At 43.6% G+C, this 24,037-nt stretch overlaps 1 protein-coding gene across 2 annotated transcripts in view; it reads left to right on the top strand.

Annotated features, from left to right (window-relative positions):
- The window catches only part of LOC122557747 (SH2 domain-containing adapter protein F-like), a 357,025-nt gene that overhangs the window by 20,281 nt on the left and 312,707 nt on the right, over window positions 1–24,037 (top strand). For both annotated transcript variants that reach the window (XR_015760338.1, XM_087996898.1), the window contains exon 2: window positions 18,536–18,665. Coding sequence is in view for 1 of the 2 variants with exons in the window: in XM_087996898.1 (XP_087853024.1) it covers window positions 18,536–18,665 (130 nt within the window). In the remaining variant the exon portion in view is untranslated. The remainder of the gene's footprint in view (window positions 1–18,535; window positions 18,666–24,037) is intronic.

Here is a 24,037-nt window from a genome sequence, read left to right on the forward strand (position 1 = left end):
GGTTGGCTTACATTGTGCCATGTTTAAGAAAGAAGGTAACAAGCCAGGGAACTAAAGACCAGTCAGCCTGACATCGGTGATGGACAAGTTGTTGGAGGGAATCCTGAGAGACAGGATGTACATGTATTTGGAAAGGCAAGGGCTGATTAGGGATAGTCAACGTGGCTTTGTGCATGAGAAATTATGTCTCACAAACTTGATTGAGTTTTTTGAAAAAGTAACAGAGGATTGATGAGGGCAGAGCGGTCGATGTGATCTATATAGACTTCAGTAAGGCAGGGACAAAGAGAGGACTGCAGATGCTGGAGATCAGAGCTGAAAAATGTGTTGCTGGAAAAGCGCAGCAGGTCAGGCAGCATCCAAGGAGCAGGAGAATCGACGTTTCGGGCATAAGTCCTTCTTGTAGAGGGAGGAAGAGAGCTCTTTCAAGGAAGGCATCCTTGCAAGAGGATTCACAGTAGGTTAAAATCCACTAAGCAATAAGGCATCCAACAAGGTTCCTCATGGGAGACTGATTAGCAAAGGTAGATCTCATGGAATACAGGGAGAACTAGCCGTTTAGATACAGAATTGGCTCAGAGGTAGAAGACAGAGGGTGGTGGTGGAGGGTTGTTTTTCAGATTGGAGGACTGTGACCAGTGGAGTGCCACAAGGAATCCACTACTTTTTCATCATTTATATAAATGGTTTGGATGTGAGGACAAGAGCTATAGTTAGTAAGTTTGCAGATGATACCAAAATTGGAGGTGTAATGGACAGCGAAGAAGGTTACCTCAGAATACAATGGGATCTTTGAGATAGACCAATGGGCTGAGAAGCAGCAGATGGAGTTTAATTTAAATAAATGTGAGGTGCTGCATTTTGGGAAAGCAAGTCTTCGCAGGACTTATACACTCAATGGTGAGGTCCTCTGGAATGTTGCTGAACAAAGAGACCTTGGAGTGCAGGTTCATAGCTCCTTGAAAGTGGAGTCACAGGTAGATAGGATAGTGAAGAAGGCATTTGGTATGTTTTCCTTTAATGGTCAGAGTATTGAGTACAGGGGTTGGGAGGTCATGTTGCGGCTGTACAGGACATTGGTTCGGCCACTGTTGGAATATTCCGTGCAATCTTGGTGAACTTTTTATCTGGAAGATGTTGTGAAACCTGAAAGGGTTCAGAAAAGATTTACAAGAATGTTGCCAGGGTTGGAGGATTTGAGCTATAGGGAGAGGCTGAACAGGCTGGGGCTGTTTTATCTGGAGTGTTGGAGGCTGACGTTATAGAGGTTTATAACATCATGAGGGACATGGATAGGATAAATAGACAAAGTCTTTTCCCTGGGGTAAGGGAGTCCAGAACTCTAGGGCATAGGTTTAGGGTGAGAGGGGAAAGATATAAAAGAGACCTAAGGGGCAACCTTTTCATGCAGAGGGTGGTACTCATATGGAATGAGCTGTCAGAGGAAGTGGAGGCTAGTATAATTGCAACATTTAAAATGCATCTGTATGGGTACATGAATAAGAAGGGTTTGGAGGGATATGGGCCAGTTGCTGGCAGGTGGGACTAGATTGAGTTAGGATATCTGGTCAGCATGGACGAGCTGGACTGAAGGGTCTGTTTCCATGCTGTACATCTCCTATGACTCTCTGACTTGATGCAACTACATCAAGTGCCAACTTCTGTGAACAACCAAAATTTTAATAAGCAAGTTAAAGCTTTCTGGAGGAACCCTTAACACACTTCACAGGGCTTGCGGAACCATGTCAAAGATCTCTCTGAACAAGAGAAACAGTCCTTCCTTTATACAGTGCAAAAATTCCACATTACAGTCAGCAACACCCACAAGACAACCCACAGTCCTATGCCATTCAAGATACAAGGTAATGATCACATCACTATCAGAGATAATGTGATTCAATCATTCCTTAATGGCAAGACCTGGTGTAAATTGTATTTTTTTTGTAACTGTAGGGTGTAGTCAGAATTCCAACTGGAAAATTGTTATTGATTCTGAATAGGGGATGATGCAAATAGCTCTAAACAGCAACAAATGGGAATATAAATTCCTTGCATTCTATCTGTAAATTTGAGACGTACTACCCTAAGACCAAAGCATACCACCCTACTGTTGGGACATCCAATTTCCTGCAGGCCAGCAGAACAAATTAACCGTTATGTAACGTGTGTTTATTGGATGTTACTATGTTGGAATAGTTAATTCACAATAGGTAATGTATCTATTGTTCCAGATTCCTTTTTGTATTTTAATTGTAGAGTTTAACTAAATTGTGTTTTACTCAATGTCAAGTAGTTTGATCAGTCACATTGCGTCTGGGACAGGCATTTCACATCTACCTTTTAAAAGAAGAAAATGTTAGGCTCTTGGCTATCTTTTAAAATATTTTGAGGAGGTCTTATCTGGTCCATAACAAATTGTGGACTGGTCCAGGATTGAAATGTCATTCCAAGTTAGTATAGGATGGTTGGACTCAAAGTTGGTAGTGTCTTTTGTTCAGGTGTTGAATTTGGTTGGTTTAAACAGAGTGTGCCTTGTGCAGTAATGTCTCTTTTGGTCACTAAATGTCTGGAGGTGGAAGAAGTGACTTTGGGAATTTTAGAAAAAGTGACCATTCATAAGCTTTTTAAACTTCTGACAGGCCCTGCTGCGTTCCAGTGAAAATAAATTCAGTCGACCCTTCATAGCTAAAATCCTGCCATATCAGACAACATCCTGATCAGCCTTTTCTGCATCCTTTACAATGCATCCACATCTGTCTCATTAAGTGGTGACCAAAAATGTGCATAATATTCCACCTGAGGCCTAACTAAAGTTCTATCAAGTTGCAGCATAACTTGCCTATCCTTATACTCAATGCACTTTCCAATGAAGTCAAGCACACCATAGGCGTTTCTAGAAATCCTAGAATCCCTACAGTGTGGAAACATGCCCTTCAGCCCCACAAGTCCACACCAACCCTCGAAAAAAATAACCCACCCAGACTCATTCTCTGGACCCTATATTTACCCCTGACTAATGCATCTAACCTACACATTACTGAACACTATGGGCAACTTAGCATGGCCGATTCACCTAACCTGCACATCTTTGGATTGTGGGTGCACCCGGAAGAAACCCATGCAGACATGGGGAAAATGTGCAAACTCCACACAGACAGTCGTCCGAGGCTAGAATCAAACCTGGGTCCCTGGTACTGTGAGGCAACAGTGCTAACCACTGAGCCACCATGTCATATTTTTTTAACTACCAAATCGATGTGCGCTGCCACCTTCAGTGAGCTGTGGACCTGCACACCCAGATTTCGATACTGTGAAGGGTTTTGCCATTCACTGTATAATTTCCACTGTACCTTCCCTTCCAAAATACATCGCCTCACATTTGGGAGAAAATGAAGACTGCAGATGCTGGAGATCAGAGTCGAGAGTGTGGTAACACTCTGGCATAAGCCCTTCATCAAGGGCTTATGCCTGAAACTTCAGTTCTCTTGCTTCTTGGATGCTGCCTGACTGGCTGTGCTTTTCCAGCACCATACTCTCAACCATCACCTCACATTTGTCCAGATTAAACTCCAGCCACTTTTCTGCTCAACTGATCTATATCTTGCTGTCTCCTCTGACAGTCCTCCTCACTATCCATAACTCACCAATCTTTGTGTTGTCCATAAACTTACTAATTTAGACCAGCCATGTTTTCCTCCAAATCACTTATGTAGACCATGAACAGCAGAGCTCCCAGCACTGATCCCTGTGGCATACCACTAGTCACAACCCTCCATTACAAAAAGCATTCTTTCACCGCTACCCTCTATTTCCTATGACTAATCCGATTCTGTATGCATCTTGCCAGCTCACTGATACCATGTGACTTCACCTTTTGTACCAGTCAGCTATGAGGGCCTTGTCAAAGGCTTTACTGAAGTCCATGAAGACAACATCATCTACTTTTCACTGATCAGTCATCTCCATCACCACCTCAAAAATACTTGATCAAGTTCCCCCGCACAAAACCATACTATCTACCATGAATAAGTTGATTTGCTTCTAAATGCGTATAAATCCTGCCCCTGAGAATCTTTTCCAAAAATTCCCCTACCACTCTCAGGCCTGTAATTTTCTGGATTATCCCTGCTACCCTTCTTAAACAATGTGACTACATTGGCTATTCTGCAGACCTCTGGGACCTCACCTATGCCAAAGAGGATACAAAGTGTCTATCAATGCTTCAGGAATCTGTTCTCTTGTCTCTCTCAACATTCTGGGATAACTCCCACCAAGGCCCGGAGACTTATTTGCCTTAATACATTTTAAGATGTACAACACCTCTTCCTTTTTATAAAAGCAAATTGGCTTAGAAATTTGACTCTCCCTTCCATGAGATCATCCTCCGCCAATTCCTTCTGTGGTAAATATCGACACACAGTATTCTTTTAGGACCTCACCTACCTCTTCTCACTCCACACATCGATTCCTTCCTTTGTCCTTGAGTGAGCCAACTTTTTCCCTGGCTACCCTCTTGCTTCTTCTATTAGTAAAAACAGGCTTGCTATTCTCTTTAATTCTGATTGCTAATCTCATTCCATGACCCCTTTTAGTCTGTCCATTCCTTGTTTAGGTTCTTCGCTACTTTCCTGATGTTATTCAAGGTTTCATCAGTTCCCATCCTCCTAAATCTTAGATATACTATCTTTTTTGTTTTTGACAAAGATCAGAACATCCCTGGTCATTCCAAGGTTCATGTAACTTGCCATACCTATCCTTCATTCACTCAGGAATGTGCTGCTCCTGAACTCTTATCAACTGCCGTTTGAAATACTGTCTCGCATCCAATGTGAATTTATCCTCAACAGCTGCCTTCAATCAAAATTTTCTCATTTCTGCCCGATATAGCTGTAGTGTGTAATATATGTGAGGTGCACTGCAGATTTTAAACAAACCATTAGACAGCACCTTCAAATCCACAGCTGCTTTTATCTAAAAGGGCAGGAATGCATCACTGTTAAGTTCACTCCTTGACATCACAAGTATACATCTAAATTCTGCTTAAATGTTGAGGGTTTTTACCCTTATAGGAGAAAGTGAGGTCTGCAGATGCTGGAGATCAGAGCTGAAAATGTGTTGCTGGAAAAGTGCAGCAGCAGCGGTGCTGAGTTCGAGGGATTTGACTGAGACAAGGTGGGGGGAGGGGAAATGAGGAAACTGGTGAAATCCGAGTTCATCCCTTGTGGTTGGAGGGTTCCTAGGCGGAAGATGAGGCGCTCTTCCTCCAACCGTCGTGTTGTTGTGATCTGGCGATGGAGGAGTCCAAAGACCTGCATATCCTTGGTGGAGTGGGAGGGGGAGTTGAAGTGTTGAGCCACAGGATAGGTTGGTCCGGATGTCCCAGAGGTGTTCTCTGAAACGCTCCGCAAGTAGGCGGCCTGTCTCCCCAAGATAGAGGAGGCCACATCGGGTGCAGCGGATGCAATAGATGATGTGTGTTGAGGTGCAGGTGAATTTGTGGCGGATATGGAAGTATCCCTTGGGGCCTTGGAGGGAGGTGAGGGGGGAAGTGTGGGCGCAAGTCTTGCACCTCCTGCGGTTGCAGGGGAAGGTGCCGGGAGTGGAGGTTGGGTTGGTGGGGGGTATGGATCTGACGAGGGAGTCACGGAGGGAGTGGTCTTTACGGAACGCTGATAGGGGAGGGGAGGGAAATATATCCTTGGTGGTGGGGTCCGTTTGGAGGTGGCGGAAATGACGGCGGATGATGCGCTGTACATGGAGATTGGTGGGGTGGTAGGTGAAGACCAGTGGGGTTCTGTCCTGGTGGCGTTTGGAGGGCCAGGCTCAAAGGCGAAGGATCGGGAAGTGGAAGAGATGCGGTGGAGGGCATCGTCGACCACGTCGGGGGGGGAATTGCAGTCCTTGAAGAAGGAGGCCATCTGGGTTGTACGTTTTTGGAACTGGTCCTCCTGGGAGCAGATGCGGCGGAGACGAAGGAATTGGGAGAATGGGATGGCGATTTTACAGGGGGCAGGGTGGGAGGAGGTGTAGTCCAGGTAGCTGTGGGAGCCGGTCGGTTTGTAGTAGATGTCCGTGTTGATTCGGTCGCCTGAGATAGAAATAGAAAGGTCGAGGAAGGGGCGGGAGGAATCTGAGACTGTCCAGGTGAATTTGAGGTCGGGGTGGAAGGTGTTGGTGAAGTGGATGAATTGTTCAACCTCCTCGTGGGAGCACGAGGCGGCGCCGATACAGTCATCGATGTAGCGGAGGAAAAGGTTGTGGAGGATGGACTGTTCCACATATCCTACGAAGAGGCAGGCATAGCTGGGGCCCATGCGGGTGCCCATGGCTACTCCTTTGGTTTGGAGGAAGTGGGAGGATTGGAAAGAGAAGTTGTTCAGGGTGAGGACCAGTTCAGTCAGTCGAAGGAGGGTGTCAGTGGAAGGGTACTGGTTGTTACGGCGGGAAAGGAAGAAGCGGAGGGCTTTGAGTACTTCGTGATGGGGGATGGAGGTGTACAGGGACTGGATGTCCATGGTGAAGATAAGGCGTTGGGGACCGGGGAAGCGAAAATCATAGAGGAGGTGGAGGGCATAGATGGGGAGCTCTTGGACTAAGGGGGACAGGACCGTGTCGAGGTATGCAGAGATGAGTTCGGTTTCTACCCTTATAACCTTGTGTCCTGTTCTGAGGGTGGTATCAACTCTTTATCTACCATTCTTGCACGCTGCGATTTCCAGTTTCCCACCACCACTGAGTGGAGAAGTTTTTCCTCTCCGCTTCTCTAAACATTCGGCCCCTTAACTTAAATCCGTCCTATCGTTATTGATCACTCTATCAAGGGGAAAGTTTTTTTCCTATGTACCCTTTCTCTGCCCCTCATAATTTTATACATCTCAAATCATGTCAACTCTCAATCTGTCAATATCAATATCAATCATAACTGAAATCTCTGCACTCTGTCCAGCACAATCACCTCTGACCTATAATGTGGATTGAAGACTGCGCACAGTGCTCCAGCTATGGTCCAATCAATATTTTATACAGTTCCAGTATAACCTCCCTGCTCTTAAATTCTGTGTCTCAGCTGATAATGGCAAGTATGCCTTGTACTTTCTCAACCATTTTATCAATCAGTCTTGATACCTTAAGGGACTATTGAACATGCACCAGATATCTCTTACCCTTTGTGCTTTCCAGGATCCTACTGTTCATCAAGTATTCCCTTGCTTTGTTTGTCCTGCCCAAGTGCACCACCTCACATTTTATCTTTGAATTCCATTCTCCACCAATCGGCTCATCTGACCAACCTGTCTATAAACCTCAATGTCTAAGGCTATCCTCATTATTTATCACCCCATTAATTTTTATATTGTCTGCAAATTGACCACCACTTCTGCATTTGAATCTAATTAATTTATAGAAACTACAAACTACATTAGTATGGTAAAGAAGGAGCCCATTCAGTTCATCATGTCTGCGCTGGCTCGCTAAAGAACTGCCCAGCTAGTCCCATCCTCCAGTTTTATCTTCGTAGCCCTCTAAATTGGAAGTGGCCGCTCAAGTAGATAGGGTGGTAAAGGAAGCGCATGATATGCTTGTCGGTTGGGTAATTGAGTAGAAGAGTTGAAAATGTGTTGCTGGAAAAGCGCAGCAGGTCAGGCAGCATCCAAGGAACAGGAGAATCGACATTTCGAGAATCTGACGTTATGCCCGAAATGTCGACTCTCCTGTTCCTTGGATGCTGCCTGACCTGCGCTTTTCCAGCAACACATTTTCAGCTCTGATCTCCAGCATCTGCAGTCCTCACTTTCTCCTTTAATTGAGTAGAAGAGTCAGGATGTTATGTTGCAGCTTTATAAGACTTTGGTTCGGCCACAATTAGAGTATTCCATTCAACTGTGGTTGCTACATTACAGGAAGAACGTAGAGTCTTTGGAGAGGGTGCAGAAGAGATTAACCAGGATGCTGCCAGGATTAGAGGATATGAGCTATAAGGAGAGGATAGAAAAACTCAGGTATTTCTCTGTAGACTGGCGGAGGCTGAGGGGAGACTTGATAAAAGTCTATAAAATTGAGATGCAGAGATAGGGTTGATGATCAGAATCTTTTACCCAGAGTTGAAGTGCCTAATACTTAGGGCATGCATTAAAGGTAAGAGGGAGAACGTTCAAAGGAGATGTTAGGGGCAAGTGTCTCACATAGTGAGTGATAGGAATCTAGAACATGCTGCCTGGGGCAATGGTGGAGGCAGATATGATTGGGGATTAGGAGACTTTTAGCTTTGCACATGAATGTGCAAGGAATGGAGGGATATGGACCAAGGGCAGGCAGAAGGGATTAATTTAATTTGGCATCAAGCTCGGCACAACAACATGTGCCAAATGGCTGAGTCTGTGCTGTACTGCTCTGTTCGTCATTTCCAAATATGTATCTAGCTTTCTTTTGAAGCCTCCTATGGGATATACTCCTCCACTCCCAGTCAGCACACTTCAAATCCTAACAATTCTCCAAGTCAAGAAGTTTCTATTCATCTCTCTCCTCTCTCTTGCTGGCAAGCCTGTAATTGTGACCCCAAGTTACTAACATATCAACTAGTGGAAACAGAATAATCTTTTGATCCTGTCGATACTCACTTATAACCCTACTTACATTCTTTTGGCTCCAATACAATTACCATTTGTATTTCTTAATTGGCTGTTTCTTTTGTTCTCCTTTTACCCTTAATGTATCGATCAAACAATTTAGGATTTTCCTTTTAATTTTACCTGCTAGTATCCTTTCATATCACCTTTCTGCTCTCCTTTTAAATTCCCTCTTGCATATTGTTTACTCCTCTAAGTTTTCTGCTGCTTTGAGCTCTTGGTATCTGCCACAAATCTGCCTTTTCCTCTTAATCCAATGCTATACATCCTCACTGGCCAGAGTTTACAGGATTTGATGATCCCACCCTTTTCATTCTTTGAGATATGTTAGCCTGTATTCTCCATATTTTCATCTTGAATGAATCCCAGTTTCAAATCTTAAATCACCTACTGCCTGGCCACTCGAGCTAAATCATTATCTAATCTTATTAAAATCAGCCTTCCCCCAATTTAGAACTTTTCCAAGGAAGACAGCATAAAACAACAAAAGGACATTGACAAGTTGTTAGATTGGTCAGCTAGCTGGCAGATAAAGTTCAATGCTGAGAGGATTGAGGTGATACATTTTAATACAGAAAGCACGGAGGGACAGCATAAAACAGCCTTTAGGCTGTTATTCAAAGAATGTTCACGAGCAGAGGGACCTGCATAAATCATTAAATGTGGCAGAACAGGTGGAGGGAGCAGTTAATAAAAATCTCAAAAGGCTCAGCAAGTCAAGTTTTGGGGCTCAGTGGTTAGCACTGCTGCCTCACAGCACCAGGGTCTCAGGTTTGATTCCAGCCTCTGGCGACTGTCTGTGTGGAGTTTGCACATTCTCCCCGTGCACATTCTCCCCGTGTCTGCGTGGGTTTCCTCCCACAGTCCAAAGATGTGCAGGTCAGGTGAATTAGCCATGCTAAGTTGCCCCTAGTGTTAGGTGCAGGGGTAAATGTAGGGGAATGGGTCTGGGTGGGTGCGCTTCGGCAGTTTGGTGTGGACTTGTTGGGCCGAAGGGCCTGCTTCCACACTGTAAGTAATCTAATCTCATCTAAACTTGGACATATGGCTACTTATTCCTTCCACTGAGTCATTCCTAAGTGAAAAGCAATGTGCCGAGTTCCACTTGCCCATCTTTGCCTGTGGCTTTGCACATTCTTTCTTTTCAGATTATAATCCATCATCGTCATGGGCGGTCCCTTACAGACAAGGCTGACTTTCTTCCACTCTCGAGTGAGTCCATAGGTGGCTGTACAGACTGATGCAGTCATTGCAGGCTCTGATACAGTTGGGGCAGGAGGTGGCCATGGGAAATGGTGGGCGGGTGTTGGTGTGGCAGCGTGCTACTTTTGTTGGTTTTGCCTGGCTTCTGCTTTTTCCAGATGGCAAATCTCGAGGTGCTCACTGCTTTCCCGCAATGATTCCCAGTCGTCAGTGAGAAAGCTGCACTTTGCAGGTGAGGTCTTGAGGGTATCACTGGGCTTGCTCTGTCTATCTGGGGCTTGCCTGCTATCTTAACTCTGGGCGTAGAGCACCTGCTTGTGGGAGTCCTTGGTCAGTCGTGAGGATGATGTGCTCAGCCCAGTGCAGCCAATCAAGGCTAGTCAGTGCCTCGATGCTGGGGATGTTGGCATAGTTGAGGATGCTGGTGATGGTGCATCTTTCTTCCCAATGGATTTGTAGAATCTTGTGCAGGCAGCATTGATGGTACTGCTTCAATGTCTTCTGCTGAGCTCGTGGTATGTAGCATACTGTGGATGGTTCAAGGACGCTCTGATCAATGACACAGCCCTGTTTAAGGAGTTCTCAGAAGTGCTCCCCCCAATGTTATTTAATGGGTTTGTCACCTTTGATACGATTCAAAGTGGGATGGGGCTTTGGGTGTTTGGTTCATATGTGGTCTTGACAGCACAGAAGAAACCATGCATATCATAGTTGTCAGCCATTTGTTGTGTCTCCAGTCCTTTCTCCGCCCACCATCTGTTCTTTATGTCAGTGGTTTGTTGTTGGCCCTCTGTACTACACCATCTGAGGGTCAGTACTGAGGGAGTCTGTCCCTCTCCAACTCTCTCAGTTCCGCTGGGCCAGGGCCAAGCACCACTACGCCTGTTCTTGGCTGCCTCTGAACTGGGTCTTCTAGAACTTCAGTTGCTACAACTGCAGCTAGACTTTTGTAGCTCTCTGCTATCCTGAACTCAGTATTGATAAAATTCCGCCTCATGAAATTTTAAAACAGCCTACTCCTGCTTCCCCCTCCATCTAGAGTTTAGATATAATCCAAATGCCTCAGTTGAATGCGCCACACCCTCTCTCAGGCAGTGCATTCTAGATCCCATTGGATGAAATTTTGTTTCTTTTGTGTCATTCCCAGTTACATCCAACAATGGCAACATTTTCTCCCTATTTAATCTGACCAGACCACATGTCATTTTGATTTTCATTATGTCTCCTCTTAACCTTCTGTTTGTTTTCCACTAAAGATAACAGCCTAGCTTCTTGAATCTGTCTGCTTTGTCAACAGTAGTTGAATAAGATTCCCTTTCATAAACCATCTTGACTCTGTCTAATTGGATCAAGATTTTCAAAATGCTCTGCTATATCCTCCTCCATCAATTCAAACAGTTTCCATATTACAGATATTAAGCTAAGTGACTTGTAGTTTTCTGCTTTCTGTCTTCCTACAGCATTGAACAAAGGAGTCACATTCATTGTGAAAGATTCAATACTATTCCAGCAGAAACTTGTAAGAACTTAGGATGAAGAATACGGGAGGATATCACAGAAACCTATGAATTTCTAATAGGGTTAGTCAAGGTAGTTGCAAAAGGAATGTTTAGCTTTCAGTTTTAGTGCTAAAGGTTTTCTAAATACTTTTCCTCTGGAGAATGTGGTTTTGAGTTCCTCCCTCTTCCAAGAGATCAATCTGTGACTGGTAGAGTTGAGAAAAGAAGCAAGTCAAACTATCTGGGCAGGCAGGGACAAAGCAGAGAACAAAATAGGACAGAGAAATTAAACTGCATTTCTTTCAAGGCAAGAGGCCTAATAGGGAAGACAAATGAACTCGGGACATGGTGAGGAACATGGGACTGGGATATCATAGCAATTACAGAAACATGGCTCAGGGATGGACAGAACTGGCATCTTAATCTTCCAGGATCTAAATGCTTCAGGACAGACAAAAAGGGAGGCAAGAGAGGAGGGGGAAGTCGTGTTTTTGATAAGGGATAGCATTACAGCTGTACTGAGGGCGGATATTCCCGGAAATATATCTAGGGAAGTTACTTGGGTGGAACTGAGAAATAAGAAAGGGATGATCACCTTATTGGGGTTATATTATAGAACCCCTAACAGTCAGTGGGAGATTGAGAAACAAATTTGTAAGGAGGTCTCAGTTATCTGTAAGAATAATGGGGTGGTTATGCTAGAGGATTTTAACTTTCCAAATGTAGACTGAGACTGCCATAGTGTTAAGGATTTAGGTGGAGAGGAATTTAAGTGTGTACAAGAACATTTTCTGATTCACTGTGTGGATGTACCTATTAGACAAGGTGCAAAACTTGACCTACTGTTGGGAAATAAGGCAGGGCAGGTGACTGAGGTGTCAGTGGGGGAGCACTTTGGGGCCAGTGACCATAATTCTATTTGTTTTAAAATCGTGATGGAAAAGGATAGACCAAATCTAAATTGAAGTTTTAAATTCGAGAAATGCCAATTTTGTTGGTATTAGGCAAGCACTTTCAAAAGCTGATTGGGGGCAGATGTTTGCAGGTAAAGGGACGGCTGGAAAATGGGAAGCCTTCAGAAATGAGATAATAAGAATCCAGAGACAACGTTAGGGAGAAAGGAAAGGCTGGTAGATGTAGGGAATGCTGGATGACTAGAGAAATTGAGGTTTTGGTTAAAAAAAAGAAGGAAGGATATAGACAGGGAACAAACTTTTCTGTTTGAGGCAAGACAAGTATGTCAGGCATTAACTGCAGAGTGATAGTGACTGAGAAATGGAAATGCGCTCAGTCCTTCTTTTCCAATGCCATACCTCACCTCAGACCAATTTGAAAAAAAAGTGGTCTAAGGTACTTATCATTTTGTTTTTGACTTAAGTTGAGATGCACAGTTTATATGGACCAGCATTTATTATCCATTCCTAATTGCATTTCAGAAGATGCTGGTGAGCTACCTTATGCTATAGGTAAACCCACAATGATGTTAGGGAGAGCATTTGACCTAGAACAGTGAATGAATAGCATAATATTTCCAAGTCAAGATGGTTAGTGGCTTGGTATTTGCAGGCAGTAGAGTCCTATGTAACTGCTGCTCTTATTCTCCAAGATGGAAGTGATTGTAGGTTTGGAAGGTGCTATCTGAGGAGTCTTGATGAAATTTTGTAGTGCATCTTGTAGCTGACCTACACTGTTGCTTCTGAGCAATGGTGATGGAGGGTGAGATTTTTTTGTGGATATTAGGGTTAGATAGTAAAGCAGGCTGGTTTGTCCTGGGTAGTGTCAAACAGTTTGAGTTTTACTGGAGCTACAGTCTTCCAGACAAGTGGAGAGTATTGCATCATACTCTCAATTTCTGTCTTGTCGGTGCTGGACAGGCTTGGAGGAGTTGGGAGATGAGTTACTTGCTACACAACTTCTCGCCTTTACCTTCTCTTGTAGTAACTATTTACATGATGGGTGAAATTCAATTTCTGGTCAATGGAAACTGCCAGGATATTGATTGTTAGATCCAGTGATGGATTTCTCTCTGGTTCAAGAGAACCTAACATTACTCCTTAATGTCTGGTATTTACATGATATGAATATAACATGGTCACTTGTCAGCCCAAGCCTAGCTGTTTCCAGGTCTTAGTATATTTGGACATGGACTGCTTCAACATAGTAATGAGTTGTGAATTGTTCTAAACATTGTGCAATCATCATTTCTGAGCTTATGGTGGTCATTGTTGAAACAGCTGAAAATGGTTGGGTTTAGGACACTACAATGCATACAGTGTGTTGAAGATTAGTGGGAAGCCTTTAAAAGCCAGCAGAGGATAACTGAAAAGCAATATGTGGGAGGTGTGAGCTGGGAGATGAAATATAAGATTAAGCCAGGTAGTAATTTAAAAAAAGATCTAGTAAGCGTTTATTTAGATATCTAAAAGATGAGAGACAAGAATGGACTTTTGACTGTTGGAAAATGAAGCTGGAGAAGTAGTAAAAGGGGACAAAGAAATGTTGGAGGCACTGTGGCACAGGGGTTAGCATTGTTGCCTCAGCACCAGGGACCCTGGTTCAATTCCAGGTGTGGGTGACTCTGTATGTGTGTGCGTTCTCCGTGTGTCTACGTGGGTTTCCACCAGGTGCTGTAGGTTCCTCCCATGGTCCAAAGATATGTAGATTAGATGGATTCTCCATGGTAAATGTGAGTTACAGGAATAGAGTAGGCTGGTGGTTAGCAGATCAGTGCAGACTTGATGGGCCAAATGACATCTATCTGCATTTTGAGATTCGATCATTCCATGAACTGAATAGATACTTTGTGTCAGTTTCACAGTTTTCAGCAGCATACCAGAGCTTTGAGAATAAGGCAAGAGAGGGACTGTAAGGGTCATCACTAAGGAGGTGGTATTGGGAAATCTGAAAGATCTGTGGGTAGATAAATGACCTGGATCAGATGGATTACACCCCAGAATTCTGAAGGAAATAGTTGAAGAAAGTTTAGAAGAGACATGCAGGAGGCTGGAAGAACATAGCAAGCCATGCATTGTCAGGAGGTGGAGAAGTCAGCATTTTGGGTGTAACCCTACTTCAGGACTGGGAGTGGGTATGGGGGGAGCTGAAGATAAAGGGGATGGTAGGGGCAGGGTGGTGAAGTGGAGATAGGTAAAGATAGGTAGAAGGTACAAACTGGTTGGCTGTTGGGAGGAATGAAGAATGAATCCAGTTGATGGAAGGGATGTGAAGGGGCTGTGAAGGGAGGTTTTTTGAAATTGGTGAACTCAATGTTGAGTTTTCTGGGCTGTAGGTTGCCTAGGCGAAAGATGAGGTGGTGTTCCTCCAATTTGCAGTGTGGTTCATTGTGGCAATGGAGGAGGCCAGGGATGGTCATATTGGAAAGGGAGTGGTTCGCGGAATTGAAATGGGTGGTGACTGGTAGGTCTGATCAGCCCCTGTGGGCCCAGCTGCGATGCTTAATGAATTGACACTGGTGGTGATCTTTCAGGAGTTAGTGGAGGGTCCCAGAGGACTGGAAAATGGCTCATGTAACACCAGTTTAAGGAGGGAGAGAGAAGACAGGAGACTATAGGGCACTTAATCTGACCTTGATCATTGTTAAGACTTTCGAGTCCATCACTAAAGATTAGTTTGCAGAGTACTTGGAAGTGAATAGTAAAATACGGTGGAGTCAGCATGGCTTCATCAAGGGGAGGTAATGCCTGACAAATCAGTTTGAATTCTTTTGAGGAGATAACGAGTAAGTTACACAGAATGCCAGTGGACATGATATGTTAGGAATTCTAGAAGGTGTTTGGCAAGGTGCCACACAGGAGGCTGCTAAATAAGAGTAGAGCACATGGTATTAGAAGCAAGGTGTCGTCCAGTAACAGTCGAAGCAAAAAGGAAAATGCTCAGAGACACAATATAGTTTCACCACCTTCATCTTTAGTCAGGGTCCTGGAGGGAGAGGGAACGATCGCCCAAGTGCAGAGACAAGAGTTCTCTGTTTTCTCTCTAACAACAGTTTCTCAATGAACTATATAGTCATTTTACAGGGAGGGGTATCCAGATAAGGCAACATACATATTAATTGGGTGAATGTTACAATCAGCAACTATCAATAGCAGAGACCAAGCGCTCTGTTGTTATACAATGAATGTTCTTAACCTTGTTAACTGAATTCACACAATGGATATTTTACCCCTTGTTAACTGACCTTACATACTGAATGCTTCCAATATTGTTAAATGACTCTACATAATAACTGCTTTTCCACCTTGTTAACCCATTGCCCTTGCCTTCAGCACTCCATTGTTAACTGTAAGTTTTTGTCTGATCTGAGTCATGCTCAGTTGAACCTCTTGTTTCACAAAACTCAAACTTAACACTTTTTTTTTCCTGCCTGCTTATACCCTATACACTTTCTCAAAGGTACTGGCATGGATACAGAATTGGCTGAAAGAAGGAGGCAGTGCGGATAAAGAGGTCATTTTCAAGATTGCAGCCAGTGACTGGTGGAGTTCTGAAGGATCAGTGTTGGGATTACATCTGTTCATGTTTATATGTTAATGATCTTGATGAAGGAACTGAAGCTGTTGTTGCTACGTTTGCAAATTGCACAAAGGTAAGGGGAGGGACAGGGTGTGTTGATGAAGCAGGAAGGCTGCAGAAGGTCTTGAACATGCTAGACCAGTGGGCAAAGAGATGGCAGATGGAATACAATATGGGAAAGTGTGAAGTTATGCATTTGATAGAAAGAAACTAGCCCATGCCTCTATTCTAATTGGGAAAAGGCTTCGGAAATCTGAAATACAAAGGGACTTGGGACTCCTAGTTCAAGATTTTCTTCAGGTTTCAGGAATGCTCGAATACAAGCGGAGATGCCTTTAAGGCTGTATCAGGCTCTGGTCTGACCACATTTGAAATATTGAGGTATTTTGAGCCCCATATCTATGGAAGGATGTGCTGATCTGAGGGGAGTCCAGAAGAGATTTACAAGAACAATCCTGGGGATGAAGGGCTTGTCAAAGAGTGGTTGAAGACTTTGGGTTTGTACTCAATGAAGTTTAATAGTATGAGGGGAGGATCTGATTGAAATGTACAAAATACTGAGAGCTTGGAATAGAGTGGACGTGGTGAAGATGTTTCCAGTAGTAGTGATGAGAACCTGAGGGCACAACCTCAGAATGAAGGGATGATTCTTCAGATCTGAGATGAGGCAGAATTGCTGGTTGGTTAATCTATGGAGCTTACTATTGCAGAGGGCTGTGGGAGCCAACTCATTGAGTATATTAAAGGCTGCAATAAATTCTTGATCGGTAAGGGAATCAAGGCTTATGGGGAGAAGGCAGAAGAATAGAGTTGAGAAACACCTTAGCCATGATCAAATGGTGGAGCAAACCCAATGAACCAAGGAGCACAGTTCTCCTTGATTTTATGCTCTTAAGGTCTTCTGTGGAGATGTCCTGGACCTGAGATGAATTACCTCTAAAAGTGACCACCGTCTTCCTTTGTGCCAGGTATGACTTTAACCAGCAGAGAGTTTTCTCTGATTGCCATTGGCTCAGGTATTGCTAGGGCTCCTTGATGTCACACATGGTCAAATGTGACCTTGATGTTAAGGACAATCAATCTTACTTCACCTCTGGAATTCATCTGTTTGGTAAAATGGCTGTAATGTGATCAGGATCTGAGTGGCTCTTCCTAAAACCAAACTGGGTGTCAGTGAGAAGTTATTATGAAGTAGATGCTGCTTGATAGCAATGTTGATTACCCCTCTCATCACCTCCAAGTAAAGTGCCAGCTTTGCGAGCTTGCGAGCTCCGCAGCCCAGGACACTGGAGCTCATCTACTCCAGCCACGTTTTACTTTCTTTTTATCCTTTTTCTTAATGTTTCCGTTTATTGTCTTATCTTTTCTAACGTATTTGGTAAGGGCATCTTCTCCTGGCCCAAGTTCAGTGAAGAGGAGGCATCCAGGCTGGCATGGAGGTCTTGGACTGGCACAGCAATCTTCTGTTGAAGCAGACACATTCCAGAGGGATGGTCTCAGCTTGGCATGGCCATCTCCAGGTTTGGCGATCGTACGTCGGCTTGAAGATTTCTTCGCTGTCTTTGGTGGCTGCTTTTGGTTCTCCAACTATACAGTGTGGCAATCTCGTCCAATGTTGGTGTGGAGGTCTCATCCTAGTATGTGGCATGGAGGACCTCTACTCCAGCCTGGACCTGCAGTCTCCCTTTGGGACAGTCTTAGCTTGGCATGGTGTCTCCAGATTTGGTGGCCAATTCGTGGTGTGGAGGTCTTGTCCGTGTGGGAGGTTGTCTTTGGCGACAGCTTCTTGGTATTCCAGTGTTCGTTATCTTAAACAACTTTCCACAAACTGAAATTGATATGATCCCTCTTCATTTTTACTTTTTTCTTTTTATCTATGACCTCTGTCTTAAGTATAGGCACTGTGGTATGGCAACTTATAAAATTTTTCACTTTTTTATTGTAAAAATACATGTGGCAATAAGTTGCTATTGGGTTTTATTCTTTACCGATGATCAGGAATAGACTGATGGGGGTCACTAATTTGCTGCATTGGTATTATCCTGCTTTTTGTGTACAAGACATGCCTAGCCAATTTTCAACAGTGTTGATTAGATGCTGTTATAGTGCAACAGCTTGGATAGAGGCATGGCAAGTTCTGGAGCTTGTCTTAAGGACTATTGTAGAGTGTTGTTAGGACCCATAGCTCTTGAAGTCTCCAGTGCCTCCTACTGTTTCGTGATATCACATGGAGTGAATTGAATTGGTTGAAGAGTTTCCAATGCTTAAGTATAGGCATTGTGGTCATGAAACATTAAGCTTGTCCCTCTTTAATGTCACCTATTGCCCTCTTCAGCCCTCAGTAAATTCTATCATCTTCGATATAAATGTGCTCCCCACTTGCAACATTGACAGTGCTTTTGTCAATTGGCACTTTTACTATGCAATGCTCTCCCCAAAATCTGAAGGAGCCTGCCATTACTCTTTTATGATGCTCTTAATATCTTCCTCTTTTGTATAAGCATTTGGTTAACTGTCATAATCTCTCCTTTGACTTTGCGTCAAGTTTTGCCTGATTATGCTCTTGTGAAATCACTGTGGGCAATATCATTTCAATGTTAATGCAATTCATCTTTGCCAATGCTGCTATTATTTGCATATATGGTGATAGATTGAAGTACTTTTTGATTGTTTCAGGTTGCCATGAGGGATGACTACTCTGATCCATTTGATGCTAAAAACGAGTTGAAGAATCAAGTTGTCAAAAAACGAGAGGTGGACAACAATGGTTACATGGAACCTTATGAGGCACAAAGAATGATGGCAGGTAAGATAAGTGTATTCAGACTCTACATTGGCATAGCAGACATGCAACTTCATTTTGTTTTCTGCCTTCACAGGAGCTCTGTCAGAGATTGAATAGTCAACTGTATTAGCTGGACACAGTTCCTCCATTCTTTCCCCAATCAAAATCTTCCTGATTTTCATCATTGCTATGAAATCACTCCAGGTGTTAGGTTCTTTTTCCTGAGATTCTTGTGTGATGCAATTGCAGTATGCCAACTTCTGTGAACAGCCAAACTTTATTAAGCAAATACAAGCTTTGGAGGATCAGAATTGATCAGGGACCTCAAAGTGAAGGAGCCATTGGGAAGTAGTGACCATGATACAATAAGCTTCAGTCTGCAATTTGAGAGGGAGAGGGTACAATCGGAAGTGACAATATTTCAGTTGAATAAAGGGGACTATGGAGCTATGAGGGAGGAGCTGGCCAAAGTTCAATGGTGCAATACCTTAGCAGGGATGACGGCGGAGGAACAATGGCGGATATTTCTGTGTATAATTCAGAAGATGCAAGATCGGTTCATTCCCAAAAGGAAGAAAGATCCTAGGAGGTGGCATGGGTGGCCGTGGCTGACGAGGGAAGTTAAGAAACCTATAAAGTTAAAAGAGAAAAAGTATAACATAGCAAAGATATTCAAAGTTTGTGCGAAAATCTGTAGCTCGGGTGCTCGTTGCTGTGGTTCTGTTTGCCGAGCTGGAAGTTTTTGTTGCAAAAGCTTCGTCCCCTGGCTAGGCGACATCATCAGTGCTTGGGAGCCTCCTGCGAAATGCTTCTTTGATGTTTCCTCCGGTGTTTATAGTGGTCTGTCCCTGCCGCTTCCGGTTGTCAGTTTCAGCTGTCCGCTGTAGTGGTTGGTATATTGGGTCCAGGTCGATGTGTTTGTTGATGGAGTTTGTGGATGAATTCATCCACAAACTCCATCAACAAACACATCGACCTGGACCCAATATACCAACCACTACAGCGGACAGCTGAAACTGACAACCGGAAGCGGCAGAGACAGACCACTATAAACACCGGAGGAAACATCAAAGAAGCATTTCGCAGGAGGCTCCCAAGCACTGATGATGTCGCCTAGCCAGGGGACGAAACGTTTGCAACAAAAACTTCCAGCTCGGCGAAAAGAACCACAGCATAGCAAAGATAAGTGGGAAAATGGAGGACTGGGAAGCTTTTAAAGAACAACAGAGGATTACTAAGAAGGAAATACGCAGAGAAAAAATGAGGTACGAAGGTAAACTGGCCAAAAATATAAAGGAGGATAATAAAAGCTTTTTTAGGTATGTGAAAGGCAAAAAAATGGTTAAGACTAAAATTGGGCCCTTGAAGACAGAAACAGGGGAATATATTACGGGGAAAGAAGAAATGGCAGAAGAATTGAATTGGTACTTCAGATCTGTGTTCACTGGGGAAGACAAGCAATCTCCCTGAGGTAACATTGGCTGAAGGACCTGAATTGAAGGGAATTTATATTTGCCAGGAATTGGTGATGAAGAGACTGTTAGGTCTGAAGGTTGATAAGTCCTCGGGCCCTGATGGTCTACATCCCAGGGTACTGAAGGAGGTGGCTCGAGAAATCGTGGATGCGTTGGTGAATATTTTCCAGAGTTCGATAGATTTGGGATCAATTCCTGCGGATTGGAGGGTGGCTAATGTTGTACCACTTTTTAAGAGATGGGAAAGAGAAAGCAGGAAATTATAGACCAGTTAGTCTAACCTCAGTGGTGGGAAAGATGCTGGAGTCTATTATAAAGGATGAACAAAGTTTGTATTAGAAGATGGTATTAGTAATAACATTAGCAAATTTGCTGATGATACTAAGCTGGGTGGCAGGGTGAAATATGAGGAGGATATTAGAGATTACTGGGTGACCTGGACAGGTTAGGTGAGTGGTCAGATGCATGGCAGATGCAGTTTAATGTGGATAAATGTATGGTTATCCACTTTGGTGGCAAGAACAGGAAGGCAGATTACTACCTAAATGGAATCAATTTAGGTAAAGGGGCAGTACAGAGAGATCTGGGTGTTCTTGTACACCAGTCAATGAAGGTAAGCATGCAGGTACAGCAAGTAGTGAAGAAGGCTAATAGCATACTAGCCTTCATAACAAGAGGGATTGAGTATAGAAGCAAAGAGGTTCTTCTGCAGCTGTACAGGGCCCTGGTGAGACCACACCTGGAGTACTGTGTGCAGTTCTGGTCTCCAAATTTGAGGAAAGACATTCTGGCTATTGAGGGAGTGCAGCGCAGGTTCACGAGGTCAATTCCTGGAATGGCGGGACTACCTTACACTGAAAGACTGGAGCGACTGGGCTTGTATACCCTCGCGTTTAGAAGACTGAGAGGGGATCTGATTGAGACATATAAGATTATGAAAGGATTGGACACTCTGGAGGCAGGAAACATGTTTCCGCTGATGGGTGAGTGCCGAACCAGAAGACACAGCTTAAAAATACGGGGTAGACCATTTAGGACAGAGATGAGGAGAAACTTCTTCACCCAGAGAGTGGCAGCTGTGTGGATGGCTCTGCCCCAGAGGGCAGTGGAGGCCCAGTCTCTGGATTCATTTAAGAAAGAGTTGGATAGAGCTCTCAAGGATTGTGGAATCAAGGGTTATGGAGATAAGGCAGGAACAGGATACTGATTAAGGATGATCAGCCATGATCATATTGAATGGTGGTGCAGGCTTGAAGGGCAGAATGGCCTACTCCTGCACCTATTGTCTATTATCACTTAACACTTCGCAATGCCTGCAAAGCATGTCAAACAAAGCTCTCTGAACAAAGGAACCAGTTCTTTCTTTATACAAAATCTCATCACAATAAGTAATGCTCACAAGACAGCCCCCAGCTACTCCCCCATAGTCACATGACACCCAAGACACAATGCAGTGATCTGATCATCTCCAGAAACAATGTAATTTAGATAATTCCTTAATAGCAAGATTGGGTGTAAATCGTTTTTTTTAACTGCAGGGAGTAGTCAGAATTTTAACTGCAATGTTCTTATTGATTCTGAATAGGGGATGATAATGTAAATTTACTGTGATTAATAGGGGATAGCAATGTAAATATTTTTACATTCTACCTGCAAGACAAAGAAACATACCACCCTACCCACAGGGCATCCATTGCTGATTAACCAAAAATGCCCATTTTTGGGAAGCTACATTACTCCAGGCACAAGACAAAAGTGCTGCCCCTCCATTGAGGGGAAGCAGTTATGCAGTCTACGATCGCATTATATCAGGGATTGCTGTAAAACCAGCATAAGTGAAGACCATATTAGTCACATGACTGACATCAGGTCCTTCACACCATCCTGTTAAAAACAGATCACCCTGTCTGTTTCACTGACAGTTGTCCTGAGCAGGCACAATAACTGAAACTGACCAATAAATTTAGTAATTTTAATGCCAAACCCAAGAACAACTTTTGCAGATTTATAACGAACTGTTGATGGTTATTAAGGAATACATTATCTAAATATTTTCAGTGAGAAAGTCACTTTGTCAATTTGTATGAGAGAATTCCAGTTAGTATGATGTTGAATAGCACGTGGCTTACTGTTGTGTCTGCATTTGTTGCTTCTCAGGACACCATAGAGTCTGAGAGATCACACAAAAAGGCCCTTTGACCCATTGCATTTGTGGTCAAAAACAAGAACCTAACTGGCCCCTGCAGTCATTGCAATGCCACAGGACTGAACAATAGTTTCATCCTGAAAGCTTAATTCATGTAGCAGCCTGACACATACTGACACATGTCTGATACATACTAGCACTCAGAAAGAGCCCTCGGTGTTTCACTGCCTCTTACTGCAGCCCCACTTCCTGAGTGTTGAGGGCTGTTGAGAGGCAAGCAGTAAAGGGGTGAGTTGGGAATGTGTAGTTGGACAGCCAAGTTAGTGGTGTATGGGGCAGTGAGGGGGAGCCCATGGTGATGGATGCAGCATCAATGCATGCTCTCCTTTCAGGTCTGGTTATGGTACTTTTGTTGGCAGACAATTTCATATTCCACATGTGTCTTTAAAAAAAAGTTGCGTATTTTTGGAAAGGAAAATGAAATAAGCATAGGATTTGACTTTGGAAATGTGTACACAGGTGAACATAAATACTTTGAGGATCTCAGCAACAGGTGTGTTGTATACTGGAGAAGGCAGAGCAGATTGCAGCTTATTCTGTCTGGTATATGTTGTTCGCGTCCTGGATGCATTGGTTGCTGACATTTTGGGCTGTCATTTTCAGACTGTTAATTTTAATTTCAATGCCTCACCACGTAAAGATACGGGTGGCAATGATTTGCCATGGTTAACCTGGTTGATAATTTGACAAGGTTAAAAATCATAGAACATCAGGTTATAGTCCCACAGGTTTATTTGGAAGTACTAGTTTTGAGTGCTACTCCTTCATCAGGTGACTAGTGGGATAGGATCATAAGACACAGAATTTACAGCAAAAGATTACAGTGTCATGCAATTAAAGTGATATATTGAATAAAACTGGATTGCTGTTTAGTCTTTCATCTTTTAGAATAGATTGCAGGTTTTGGTTCATTAATATGTAAATCCCAGAATTACTTTTAAGTCAGATTCCCGAGACAACTTAAAGTTTTATATAAAACAAAGAAAGTGACAGCTTAAACAAATGCATTAAGGGTGTGAGGTTAGAGTCTGTCTCCATCCCAATCTGGAGTCAGACTGGTTCTATTTCCAAAACAGGAATTTATAAAATGTAATATGGATTGAGTGCCTTCAGGTTGTGTGCTTTTTGTGGAAAAATAGAATGTATCAGCAAATGCAAATTCACCTCAAACGCGTTTGTGCGCGTGAATGCGTGCGTCTGAGGTATGGTATAAACCTGAGAGAGGATGTGGGGGGGGAAAGAGGTGGTGATGGTGCATGCAATCATCCTCCAAGGTGAACTTCGGGATATGTAACAATGCAGAGAGGCCAAGCAGAAGCTGATAGCCACGTTTGGTACAATGAGGATAGCCTTGACCAGGACCTTGCGTTCATATCTCTCTACAGGTGACCCCACTATGCTATATACTCATTCACACATTTATCCACACACACGCCCCCTTGTATACACTCACTCATGCAAATCTGATCTCGTACACCTGCTATCCCTCAGACACACACATACCGCTTCCCCCATGCACACACCCTCTCATAGCCTTCTGCTCCGTTACACATTCTCACATGCAAACACACACACTGACAGGCACTCAAGCACACACACATACTCTCGTTTGCTCTCATGCTCACTCTCTAATTGTGTCTTATGATCTTGCCTCACTAGTTACCTGATGAAGGAGCAGTGCTCTGAAAGCTTCTACTTCCAAGTAAATCTGG

Source organism: Chiloscyllium plagiosum, unplaced genomic scaffold (assembly GCF_037043375.1).
Source record: "Chiloscyllium plagiosum isolate Xiang-an unplaced genomic scaffold, Cpla_swu_hap1 HiC_scaffold_2, whole genome shotgun sequence".
Classification (NCBI taxonomy): domain Eukaryota; kingdom Metazoa; phylum Chordata; class Chondrichthyes; order Orectolobiformes; family Hemiscylliidae; genus Chiloscyllium; species Chiloscyllium plagiosum.